At 38.8% G+C, this 12407-nt stretch overlaps 1 protein-coding gene across 2 annotated transcripts in view; it reads right to left on the bottom strand.

Moving 5' to 3' along the window:
• The window catches only part of zgc:113263 (uncharacterized protein LOC503753 homolog), a 139619-nt gene that overhangs the window by 114009 nt on the left and 13203 nt on the right, over window positions 1-12407 (bottom strand). The window contains exons 17-24 of one of the 2 annotated variants that reach the window (XM_061029538.1): window positions 12214-12329; window positions 11888-12125; window positions 11268-11404; window positions 10920-11169; window positions 10351-10481; window positions 9466-9709; window positions 9238-9344; window positions 6718-7624 (exon numbers count right to left, since the gene is read on the bottom strand). In XM_061029538.1, coding sequence (XP_060885521.1) covers window positions 7617-7624; window positions 9238-9344; window positions 9466-9709; window positions 10351-10481; window positions 10920-11169; window positions 11268-11404; window positions 11888-12125; window positions 12214-12329 — 1231 coding nt within the window. In that variant the 3' untranslated portion in view covers window positions 6718-7616. Of the gene's footprint in view, window positions 1-6717; window positions 7625-9237; window positions 9345-9465; window positions 9710-10350; window positions 10482-10919; window positions 11170-11267; window positions 11405-11887; window positions 12126-12213; window positions 12330-12407 lie in introns of those variants that run through there. The other variant, XM_061029539.1, reaches the window with a different exon arrangement.

Below are 12407 nucleotides of genomic sequence, written 5' to 3'. Positions count from 1 at the left end.
ATCAGGAAGTGACATGTGAGAGCAAAACCACAGTAAGAAACAACATATAGAATATCTGTGATCTCAGAAACAGACATGGATATCAAGACGTCGGCTTGTGAAATGTACCTTATGGAGACTTACATATTACATATTTAGCCTTTGAAGCTCCTGTGAGGAGATTCTATCTGTTTATGGAATTAAATGAACTCTATGATATTATATAATAATAATTGTCTATGAGTGATGACTTGAGGAAGAAGAGACGGCTGCTCAACTTACTTGTTCAAATGCCACAAAAAGTTAAAATTCAGTTTTAGTATTTGAGTAAGTGTGTGGACGTCTCTTCTTCCTCAGTCTGCTGATTTTTTTTTTTAAGAATATTTTTATTGAGTTTTCAAAAATAGTACACAGAAATAATCACAGTCACACACGAAAAAAGGAGAGAGAAGAGGAAAGAAAAAATAAAAAGAAGAACAGTAGAAGAGAGAAATACATACACAAATAAAAGTGACAGAGGAACTTTGTTGTGCATATGTTTGCTGATTTTGCACTGCCCTGCACCTACATGATGTGTGTATAAAAGCCTCCTTAAAAAACATATTTTGGTATTATTACCCATGAACAGGAAAAAATAATCAGACATGATGGGTATTACTTTGTTCATCAGAGGAGCTTTTATCTTGAGGACTTCATCATTTATAAATCCTGTGACTCAATTACCACTTATAATAAATAAGACAATAAAAGAAAACCGTGGCCTCTATCCATGTAACCATTCGAAGTAAGACAACAGTTTTCTGTCCGAGCCCAGGCATACCTTTTATGGCATTATTTCCCCTCCATAAAGAGGCAGAGTCTGTTTCCTCCTCCTCCTCTCTGTTCTCACAATAACACATCTGTCCCATGATCCTCCTGTGGTCTTTTCCTTCACGAGCAGCTGCAGGATTGAATTTGTGAAGACATGGCTGATGAGATGGAGGAAAATAAGATTTTTTTCTTGACACCAAGTCTTATCCCGAATATTGCAACATTTATTATTACATTAAGTGCGGTAAGTTAAAAAACCATTAAGCTGGTTCTTTTTTTAAGACTTTATATTAGTTTTATTACATCTTTTCATTATTTATTTTAATATATTTAAATGCAATAGCCTACTTTTTGAACACGAAAGGTCAAACAAATAAATGCACACCTCTGAGGGGTGATTGATAGTCTTTGATTTGTGAATAATTGAATCAATACTGATCATTTGTTTGCAAAGGTAACAGTAAATGTAATCATCTAAAAGAAGCCTACATAACTGCTTTTTGTACCTGTGTGTTGGTTGTCAGTGATTTGCAGTTGTAAATTAAAGCTTTCCATGTTTCAGGTCTGGAGTTTATTGTTGCTCATCTTGACAGCAACAGGAAGTATTTTGGACGGCCAAAACTTTGAATGTTGGGACATCGACAACAAGGTAAAAAGAACTTCACATGACTCATGCTTTTTTTTTTTCCAATTAGCAACAGATAATACCATAAATAAAGGTTTAATATGCAACATTTTATAGCAGGCGGTGCCCCGAGGGAAAGTGCTTGCTTTGGTTTGAGAGACTACTGAACATCTACTCTGAAAGTCACATACCTTTAAATGGCTTTTAAAGTTTCCATTGTTGTTTTTTTATGATAACAAATGTCATGATATATTTTGTGCTAAAAGAGAATATAAAAACTCTCTGATCTTAGTAACAACCTAGAGAGTGATATAGGAAATGAGATCGACTCACATGATGTCTGAAGGCCAATCACGAGGATAATGAAAGCTATATAAAACATTAATTCTATTTAAAATACATCATGTCAGCCCTGTGATTGACTGGCCAACAGTCCAGGGCGTTCCCTGCCTCTCCCAATGATCCCAATGACAGCTGGGATCGGCTGTGAGCTGCGACCGCTAACGGGAAAAGCGGTATAGATAATGGATGGATGGATTGATTATAATTGAGCAGTAAAAATAAGAGCTTGTATCATCTGCACAACAGTGAATGAAAGATTTGTATTTTACTGATCAAAGAACATAATAGATGATTTTAATCCAGTTTTCAATACTGATTGTAATTTAGATTCCAGCTTCAGTCCCTTCAGTGCTGTGTTTGTTCATGCTGATATGATTGTTTCTTTTCTTCCTTATAGACTTTTGTTGCATCAAGGCTGACAAGTGAAGCCAGACTGATGTACATATGGTCCGGGCTCAGTCTCCTGTTCTGTCTCCTGCTACTGCTCGAAATCTGGAGAAAGAGCGGCTTCTGTGCAACAGTGGTATGTGAATATTTTTGTGATATATATTGAAGAGCTCATTTGCAAAAGCATATTACTCAGTTTTTAAAAAATGTCAGAAAACGTATTATTTATTGTTTATTTCGGGTAATATTACTCAAACTGAAGTTGTGTGGCTCTGACTGAGTTCCATATAGACTGTTTTGGGTTTTTGCACCAGAACTATCTTTCAGAATAGCTCTTATCTGTTTTTGCAAATGAACTCTATTATGTTACATCACAGTAATGCTGTTTGTTTTGTGTGTTGTGTCTCTCCTTAGATTGTGGCTACAACCACTGTCCTGTTTGTGGTTATGATCTCAACTTTTATGATATCACGGAAGGAAGAAGCTCAGGTTTGAAAAATGCCTGCTTATGTATATCTGAACACATACATCATGATTTAGCACAGAGGTCACAGAGGCCCTAGTTCTCCAAGCGGGAGGACCAGGTTAGAATCCGTGGCTCCTCTCCTGCATCATCCACCAACTCTATCCCCAACTTCTTACTCTGTCTTATCCCTCCAATAAAGCCCAAAATAAACATTTTTAAAAATCCAATTGGACCTAAAGTTTATTTATCCTTTTGTCACACTCAACTCCATGTTTTCAGAAATATTAGCAGCTACTCACTAATCGTCCATGTGCAGCAGGAACATCATTGCATGTGTTGTTCTTTCTTTTTGCCTTTAGGAGATAGAAGAGTTGGAGAACCGCTACATGAAATTAATTCCTCTGAGAAATATACAAAGCAACCCACAAAACGGGTCGACTGACACATCCTGCCATGAACTCATCAATGTGTATCACTGGCAGGCTAAGGTATGAACTCAATCTTTTGTGTGACAACATTAAGGGGAATGAGAGCGCTGTCATGACCTTAACTGAGATTGTTCCTGCACTGACAGACAGAATACTTGAATATTCAGCTCCACACAGCTTTAGGAGATTTAGAACAAGTTTACATGTGCCAGCTAACAACCTGAGTTTACCGTCATGTCACATCGTTTGCAGCAGCTAGGTCAGAGCCCCACAGTCGACTTGTTACCTGCTCACCAAACAGGACAAACAGAGTCTAGAGAGTTGGACTTACGCTAGCCAAACATCACACTAAATAAATCCTAATGTTGCTCTTTATGATTTTCAAATATGTAACCGTGAAAAAGTTTGCATTTTCACCCAAATGTCAAATTTTCCTTCACAACTTTTTGCTACCACCAAGCTACAAAACAAAAGAAAGAAACAAAAGCAGGAAAGGTAAAGCACTTTAAATACAGTCCTTAACTACTGATATGTCATACTTTGGCAGTTTTATGATATTTATACACAAGTTGGGGACATTTCTTAGTACCTCTGAATAACCTGTGTGTGTGCCTGTGCGTGCGCTGGCTCCAGTTGAAGTGTTGTGGACTCCAAGGCTACCAAGACTGGAAACCATCCATCCCAGACTCCTGCCTGTGTGAAGGAGGCGACAACAGCGCGGGATGTGTGAGTCCATAACAGACAGACATTTGTTAAGTTATTTCACAACATATTGTCTATTTTACATTGTGAGGAACAAAAACAATGTTTACTGTTTCAGGTTGGAGTTGGAGACAGCCTGGTTTATGAAAAGGTAGAATGCACCCTTAAACTTTATGCAGAAGTCATCATATTCTGTGATCCGAAACATATACAGTTATTTAATGCTTTTCTTATGACATTTCAAAAACAAACTTTTACCAGTTTAAAGTGAGACAGGGAAAAACATTGAAGTTGTACGGCATACTAAATTCTAAAAGTGTCTTCAAAAATGTTTCAGTGGTTTTAAATGGCAAAACACACCATTCATGTTTCACACATTCTTTGTGTGTGTGTGTGTGTTTGTGTGTGTGTGTGTGTGTGTGTGTGTGTGTTTGTGTGTGTGTGTTTGTGTGTGTGTGTGTGTGTGTGTGTGTGTGTGTGTGTGTGTGTTTGTGTGTGTGTGTGTGTGTGTTTGTGTGTGTGTTTATGTGTGTGTGTTTGTGTGTGTGGTGTGTGTGTGTGTGTGTGTTTGTGTGTGTGTGTTTGTGTGTGTGTGTGTGTGTGTGTGTGTGTGTGTGTGTGTGTGTGTGTGTAGCCATGTCTTCCCATAGTCTTATCCACTGCAAAAAAACGCAGCACTACCTTTTGGATCATCCTGATGTTTTGTGTAAGTATACCTGAGTCACTAAAAGAACATTTGACTTTGATTGAATACATTTACTTACAGTGATGGTGAAATCAAATGCAGCTGTGATTTTGTGTTTTTGCTCACAGACTTTAGATGCGGACATTTCTCATAGTGTCTGAAAAGTGAGACCAATGCCAACATTTTTTATTTCTTTAGTCCGTCTATCGACCAGCACGTGCCGACTCCATTGGCTGCAAAGTTTGAAAGAAGTCTTTGGGAAATTGATCCAACTTGTAACGTAACTTATGGCCTCAGCAAACATTCTCCTATTGGGTTTGTGTTCTGCTAGTTTTAAGTCCTCGTTGAAGCACATTCATGCAAAATGTGAGGTTCCAAAGATGAAGACCACAAAGCAATGGCTATAGCTAGGTCCACCTGTTGTATAAAGTGAACATGTTTTTTTCATGTAGTGCCCTGAAATGTTTCTTTTAAATGTCCAGATGAGCTGTGCTGCTGTACCTATTCTCCTCTACGGGCTGTGTTTCCTGGGCTGCTTTGGATATTGTTGTTATGTGGTAAGTTCCCTGATATGAGAACATGATGAATATAATGCTAACTGTTAATGAACCATCCAACACAAAGCAAACATGTCTTTTTTCTGTTTTAAGGTTTTTATTGAAGACTGTTGCGATCTCAGCTTTTGGATTTACAAACTACGAGGAGGAGAGGAAATGTTTACAGTTGTTTTCATCAGGAAAAACAATAACAATCAAACAGAGGGAGGAATGGAACACAACAGGGAAGCAGAAGAGAGAAGCAGAGTGGAAAATGATGTAGCCTTGGACGTGGAAGATGCTACAAATGTGGAGAAAGAGGAAAAAGATGCAATTGACAAAGACTGGAAAGACAACCCAGTGAGAAGGATTCCTCTGTCGGTGCTCAGGAAGCTACAGGAAGAACTGGACCCCCCTCCTGTCCTACACCTAGTCCAGTGCTTGTGTATAATTCAAAAACACCCTGAGAAATTCTACACAATCCTGATAGATGAAGGTTCACCACTTTTACCAGAGGGTGCTGTGCTGGTGGATTTTGACAAACCCACCAGAGAAGGTCTTTGGTCAGATGGTCCTAATGTCTTTGAAGTGAGCCATTTAGTTTGGTCTAAACATATGAAAGAAGAAACAAACATTCATGGTCACTGAAGGATAAATTGTAAAAAAAAGAAATAAATAAAGGTGTCTTATTTGACCCTCTAAACTGGTGTATGGCCAAATAGCTGTAAACCAATCAGCCTCATCTATGCTTTGTTTTTGGATTTGTTAGCATGCTAACACGCTCAGCCAAGATGTCTGATCATGGTAAATATTACCTTTGAGACATCAGCATGTTAGGGTGGTCAATGTCATTGCAGCTTTTTTAAGTGTGTGATTCTGCACCAGCGCCGCATTGAAGCTTAGCCATCAGTACGGCTTTGTACGTTCATATTGATTACCCAGTGGCATAATATCTGTGACCCAGTCTGTAAAATTCAAAACTTGTGTTCTATTCGTTGAACAGAATTGTTCTCAACAAATAACTGCAATACTAATATTGACTGAAGAGCCATACTTCCTTTTTAGTGCGAGCTAGCGTGCATTAGCGCTGCTAGCATTTCACAAGCTAACTTTAGACATTTTCTTGTTTTGTGACCTTCTAAGATTAAATTGTTTTTCTAGTTATAAAAGAAAAGAAGAATTTACAAGATTGCCAAAGTCATCCGCCTGGGTTCATGAATAGCTTTACAAAATTATACGCAAATTCATCTGACAGTTTTTATTTTTCAGTCCGACACACTGCCGTCCTTAATATGATGAAAACCAGATCAGTGCCCAGTGTTCCCGCTCGGCTCCACCTCGATGTTTTACAACAGTGTCGACCATAAATGTGATTGAGGCTTGTTCAACAGAATGAGGTCAAACTGATGACAGGAAACCTTAGATTGTTTAGAAGACATTTCTCATCATCCAATAGAAACACAGCAGGAAGCAGGAAGAAATGTAAGCAGCTGTAAATCCTGCAGAGTCCAGAGTGTGTGGGGGTGACACAGGAAGTAAGCAGGCTAGTTAAATGTGTGTGAACACATCTTTTAGCAATGTCGTACTAAACCAGTGTAAAAGAATTGATGGAAGACCTATGATATATACTTTAAGGTCATTGTCTTACCTGTAATATCTTGGTCAAGCTTTAAGTTGTGATTTTATTTGTAATATAAGAATAATCACACATTTGTTTTGAATGTGGTTGTTCTGTGAAATAAAGACTCCTAAATTAATCATTTGAAGGTGATTTAATGGGTGCGCAAAAGAATGTGCTTTAATAAAGATTGAAGTGTAACATATTTCAAGTAAATTGCAATTGCATTAAATAGACAATAAATAATAATTTAAATAAATAAAATTCAAGATCAACTCATACAGAGCGAGTCAAAGTTGAACCTTCCAACACTGAGATATAAACATGACAAACAAGTGTAGAGAATCTGAACGGTGTGGTTAGCACAACAGAGGCCTTGTGTGAGTTTGTTTTTGCTTGTGCTTCAAACCCTCCTCACTTTAAGTCTAAGTATAAAATAATGAAATACAAGTAAACACGTTGTGTTGTACTGGAGGAGCGCTTCCTCCTTTTTGAGATTTCATTTTAATCCCTCAAGCCCTGAGCTACCTGATGTCATGGCTCTATCATTTATAAATAACAAAGACACTCTGGTGGAGGGATGAACACACACACACACCACACACACACACACACACCACACACACCACACACACACACACACACACACACACACACACACACACACACACACACACACACACACACACACACACACACACACACCACACACACACACACACACACCACACACACCACACACACCACACACACCACACACACACACACACACACACACACACACACACACACACACACACACACACACACACACACACCTTTAGCCTGTGTCTATGAAGAAAGTCAAAGTATTTAAAGTCTACATTAAACAGAGGTAAGACTAGGGTGAGCCTCTTCAGGCCCTCGGCTGTAAACTGCTGCACACCAGTCTTTATTTAACCCTTTGTGCACAAGTGTACTCATTTGGTTAATCTTGTTTCATCTTTGTTTCTGGATGTCTCTCTGGTCAGCTGCTGGCTCCTCTTGAGTTCTTCAGCTTCAGGTCTCTAGTCACACAAAGAACATTAAAACAATTCAATTGTGATTTCTGGTCACTACTAAGATTATATTTGCAGTAATAATACGTACAAAAAATGATCAGTCTACAGATACAAATGTAAAGAAATATAGATAAAAAGACTTATACCACTGTAAACTAAATATGACAACAAAATGTCGAGTAAGACGCCTGTTAGCCTGGTTTAGAAAGAGAGACTGAGACTATACAACCATAACTGTGGCAACATTTGGTGTTTCCATTATGAAGTGTAAACGCTAAACTGGCCTCATCAATATTTGATACAGTCTATGGATATCTCTGGTTTTAAGCCAAATGAAAACCACATTTTAAAACACTAAGTATGAAACTTTGTTTTGTTTCTATTATTACTCTTTTTACTCTCTTCAGCAGGATCTTGTTCATCTTTAACCAATGCTGAACCCCCAAAAAACTACATGTATGATTTTCTCAAGACAGAACATTGAAACCTTTAATGCTACATTGTCCACAGTAGACAATGTAAACATTGAGTGTGTCCAACAGTTTAAATACTGAAGTATCTGGCTGGATCAGGATTAGTTTTATAGGCCACACATTTCATGTTTAACTGGAAAAATAAGGCCTCAAACTGGTTTTCCTCATAGGAACAAATCCTGCCTAACAGTGCATAACAGAAAAAAGATTGTCCAGGCTATACTGAGAAACACTCTGCACACATGCATCTGCTTCTGTCTTAAAAACTTTACATGCCTTATATCACAGGCGACAGATTTCAAATGCATCATTGTGTCAACAAAGAAGACACAGAGTATTTTGTTTTAAAAATATTTACAGTGCACTCACAGGTAAACTCTGTCCTTACCTGATCTCCTGTCTACACACATTTCAAGACATTCAACCAGAAGGTTTAGGACTGAATGAGGGAAGATAGTTTATAGTGTGGCTGCACCCATTATGTCGAATAACTGTCCCAGGACAGCTAAGCTGCCCTCTCTTGTTTCATACGGCCTTTTGAAAGAGTCTGAACTACAGAGGGAAGCAAATTGCAGCTGTTTTAAATCATTGCAATTTAAATGGTTTGCAAGTCTGAACATGTGTTTCAGTGTCATTATTTTTCACTGTTTATATGTTTACATTTCTTTTTTATTGTTGCATTGCTGTAGGGCCCCCCTGGAAAGAGACCTCGGTCTCAGTGGCTCCTCCCTGCTAAAATAATGGATAAATGAAACATGTATTTTTTTAAATACGGATTAAAAAAGACAAATATTAAGTGTGCCTGATTTGAGGAAAGCTGCATTTTTCTCAGGTTTGTATTGTGGAAGTGACCAATAAATGGAATTTTGAATCATGATGAAACTTCAGTAAGTTTTCGAGGAGTTGCTTCCTCTTTTTCCAGCATTTATGCTCAGCCAATCAAAATAGGCTTCCCATCACCTTCCTGTTTTACAGAGATGACATAAAAGTGAACTACAGTAACCTCCTCTTCATTCTGTTTTCTAACTGTATATATCAAAACTCTTCTTGTATTTGAAACCAGATAATCCCTTGTACTGACATAGTGAGTCTTAACAGGAACAACAAGGTCAATCTGTCACACTTTAAGATGATGTCACTTCTTACCTATAACATCTGCTGTGTCGTCGGTCAGTCCGTCATTGTTTGTGACATACTTGCTACCAAAGATCTGCACCATCTGGTCAAAGAATTTGCATTCCTGTTTGTCCCCTCTGGAAACAGGAAACAGAAGTACAGAGATCAAATGAAGAGGGAGATAATGCCTGATAAGAAAATGTGCAGCATGATGAAAACTCTGCTGTATGCTGCCCGGGTCATGTCAGCTGGACTTACTTTCTGCCTTCAAGGAATTGTCTGAAATTGGCCCTCAGCCTCTTGATCCTGCTCTGACACTGTTCAGGAGTGCGCATGTAGCCCTGGCTGGTCATGACCTCAGAGATCTGGATAAAGATATGTTTGTTCTTGGTGCAGCCCTTCAAGTTCTCCTGGATCTCCTCGCTCCCCCAGACGTCCAGAAGGGCCTCAGTCTCCCCGTCGCTCCAGGGCAGCTTTGAGCTTTCAGCCATCCACTGTATACCTATAAGGAAAGTTACAGATAGGAAGACTTCAAATAAAAAAACAACCACTTTTATCATAATAACAAACAAGTCGTCATAAGAACAGTTTCTTCCCCCAGGCTGTCACTCTGATGAACGCTAAACAGTCTCAGAGTGTCAGACCTGTTACAGTGAAATGACTCTAAACCAACTGTCACTGTGAATATACATATATGTATATATATATTATTTAATTTAAATGATAATATAAACACACTTATTTATGTAAATACTGTAATTTACATCTTAATTGACCCATCTGTCACATAACTGCATTTTACTTATCATGTTACTTCAGCATCTTTTACACTATTCACCACTGCACTGTTTCATATTTAGTCATGTAAATATTAGTCTTTTCTTATTCTGTTTATTGTTGATATTTAATGTTGTACCTGTACATAAGAGAGCACAGTTCACTGAAGTTAAATTCCTTGTGTGTGTGTGTGTGAGCATACCTGGACAATAAATCTGATTCTGATAACGATGAGAAAAGCTAAACAGGTAGCTTTTAACAAATACAGATATAGCTGATCTTGTTACATGTTTACACATAAATCCCATAATAAATCAAAGCCAGAACCTTAATCACTTTGTGATGTACATATTTTGTAAGTTTCACCTGTCTTTTGACCAGAAACGACTTGGTAGTCGTCCGGCTCATCTGGGATCGACGTGTCAGCGAGTTGGCTGTCTGCTTGTGGCTCACTCCTGAAGATTTCATCCATTTCACTGAAGAATTTAAATTCCTCCCTGGATTCAATGGAGACAGAAAGTTACTATCGACGCAGTTATCTAGAGCAGTGTTTCTCAACTGGTGGGTCGGGACCCAAAAGTGAGTCTCCGAGCAATTTTCAGTGGGTCACTAATATAAGCCTGGAAAAAATATTGTGTCAAAAAGTCTATAAAGCGCTTTTTCAACATCTGTGTTTTGTTCCGTCTCATTGTTCTGTCACACGTTTTGTACCGTCTGAGGTCCAAACTGCACAATTTTCCATTGAACAAATCTGATTGGTTGAAAAATATCTAGAATTCGGGTCCCGTTTTTTCATGAAGGAGTTGATGGTGGGTCCCGAGGGTAGACCAGTTGAGAACCACTGATCTCGAGTGTTTTTGACATTTAACCAGCTCCAATTTACAATGACATCACATAAGAAGAATACACAAACAGTGGGAGAACTAACGACTGACTTTTCATGCAGGAAGCCGTGTTTCAGGCGCTTGATGCGGGTGTAGCACTGCTCTGACGTCCGGATAAATCCTCGCTCACACATCTTCTCAGAGATGTACTCGAACACGTGGCGATTCTTCTGGCAGCCCCTCAGGGTGAGCTGGACCGGGTCTTCACCCCAGATCTCCAGCAGGGTGCGAGTCTCCTGGTCCGACCAGGGCGTCTTTCTGCTCAGGTCGGACAGGAGGTGACTTCCTGAAGGCTGGTCGTCTACGTGGAGGAACACCAGATTATTAATCTTTCATATTGAGATTGTATCTGCACAAACACACTGTTTACAAATATGCTGAGGTTATATCTAAACCTACACATGTCACGATCCTTGTCCATCACGGGTTGTGAGTTTGAGTCAGCAGCAGTGTTGTCCCGACCAGCAAGCACAGAGTCATCACCGAGCACCGGAGCAAGAAGGTGGAAGTATCGAAAAGTAACAGGCCGCCCACTTCTAAAACATGTCAATCAAATCAAATCAAGATGTAAAGCATGTTTCTTAGTAAAAAAAGGATCTCAAAGAAAAATAACTTCTCATCTGTCACATATTTTGAGCTAGGCTGGTAAAGAGTTGGCGATGTCTGTAATTGTGGTGGTTTTTGCAGAAACTGTTCTCGGGCAGAATATTTGTGATTAACAAATCATCTATGGCAATGTACTCCATTTGGTTATTTTGATTTAATACAGACAGTAATAATGTTGCAACATTTTGTCACTAAAGTTTTTTTTAATTTTTTTAATTTTGTATTATCATATTTTAATTTCCCCCCTTCTTTTATAAATGTGTATATATGTGCATGTGTATATATATATATATATATACATATACATCTTTTCCTTAGAATTTATTTAATTGTAATTGTGTGTCTTGGAAAAATGTTTAAAACTCAATAAACATATTGTTAAAAAATAAAAATAACTTCTGTGTTGTATTCACCTCCGACTGTTGCAGAAGCGCCTGTACGCCTTCTTCAATCTTTTGATCCGAGTTTGGCACTGCTCAGCTGATCTCGGGTATCCCGTGGCGGTCATCCTCTCTGCTATGTCGGCGAATATGTGCCCGTTTCGCACGCAGGTTTTCAGGCTGTGCTGCACATCATCTGTAGCCCACACCTCCACCAGAGCGACCGTCTCCTGCTCCGTCCATGCTGTGGTGACACCGTCTGCACTGGATTCTGGTGAACATGTAAGTCACAACAAATGATTTCACTCTGATTGGACGGCCCGTTGTGGAAAGCCTTTGATGTATGAAGTCATGTGTACCTGGATCCAGGTCTGCCTGCTCATCTCTCTCATCATACTCATCTAGAGACACTGCCTCATGTCCCAGGATCTGTTCCAGCTGGTTGTAGAATCTATAATCCACTCTTCTTCCACTTCTAGAAAGAATGTTAAAATGTCAAAATCAACAATGAGCTTCATTCCAGACAGATGAAAACAGATGAAAACAGATCTCA

This window comes from Labrus mixtus, chromosome 22 (assembly GCF_963584025.1).
Source record: "Labrus mixtus chromosome 22, fLabMix1.1, whole genome shotgun sequence".
Classification (NCBI taxonomy): Eukaryota; Metazoa; Chordata; class Actinopteri; order Labriformes; family Labridae; genus Labrus; species Labrus mixtus.
This window is presented reverse-complemented; position numbering and strand designations above follow the sequence as displayed.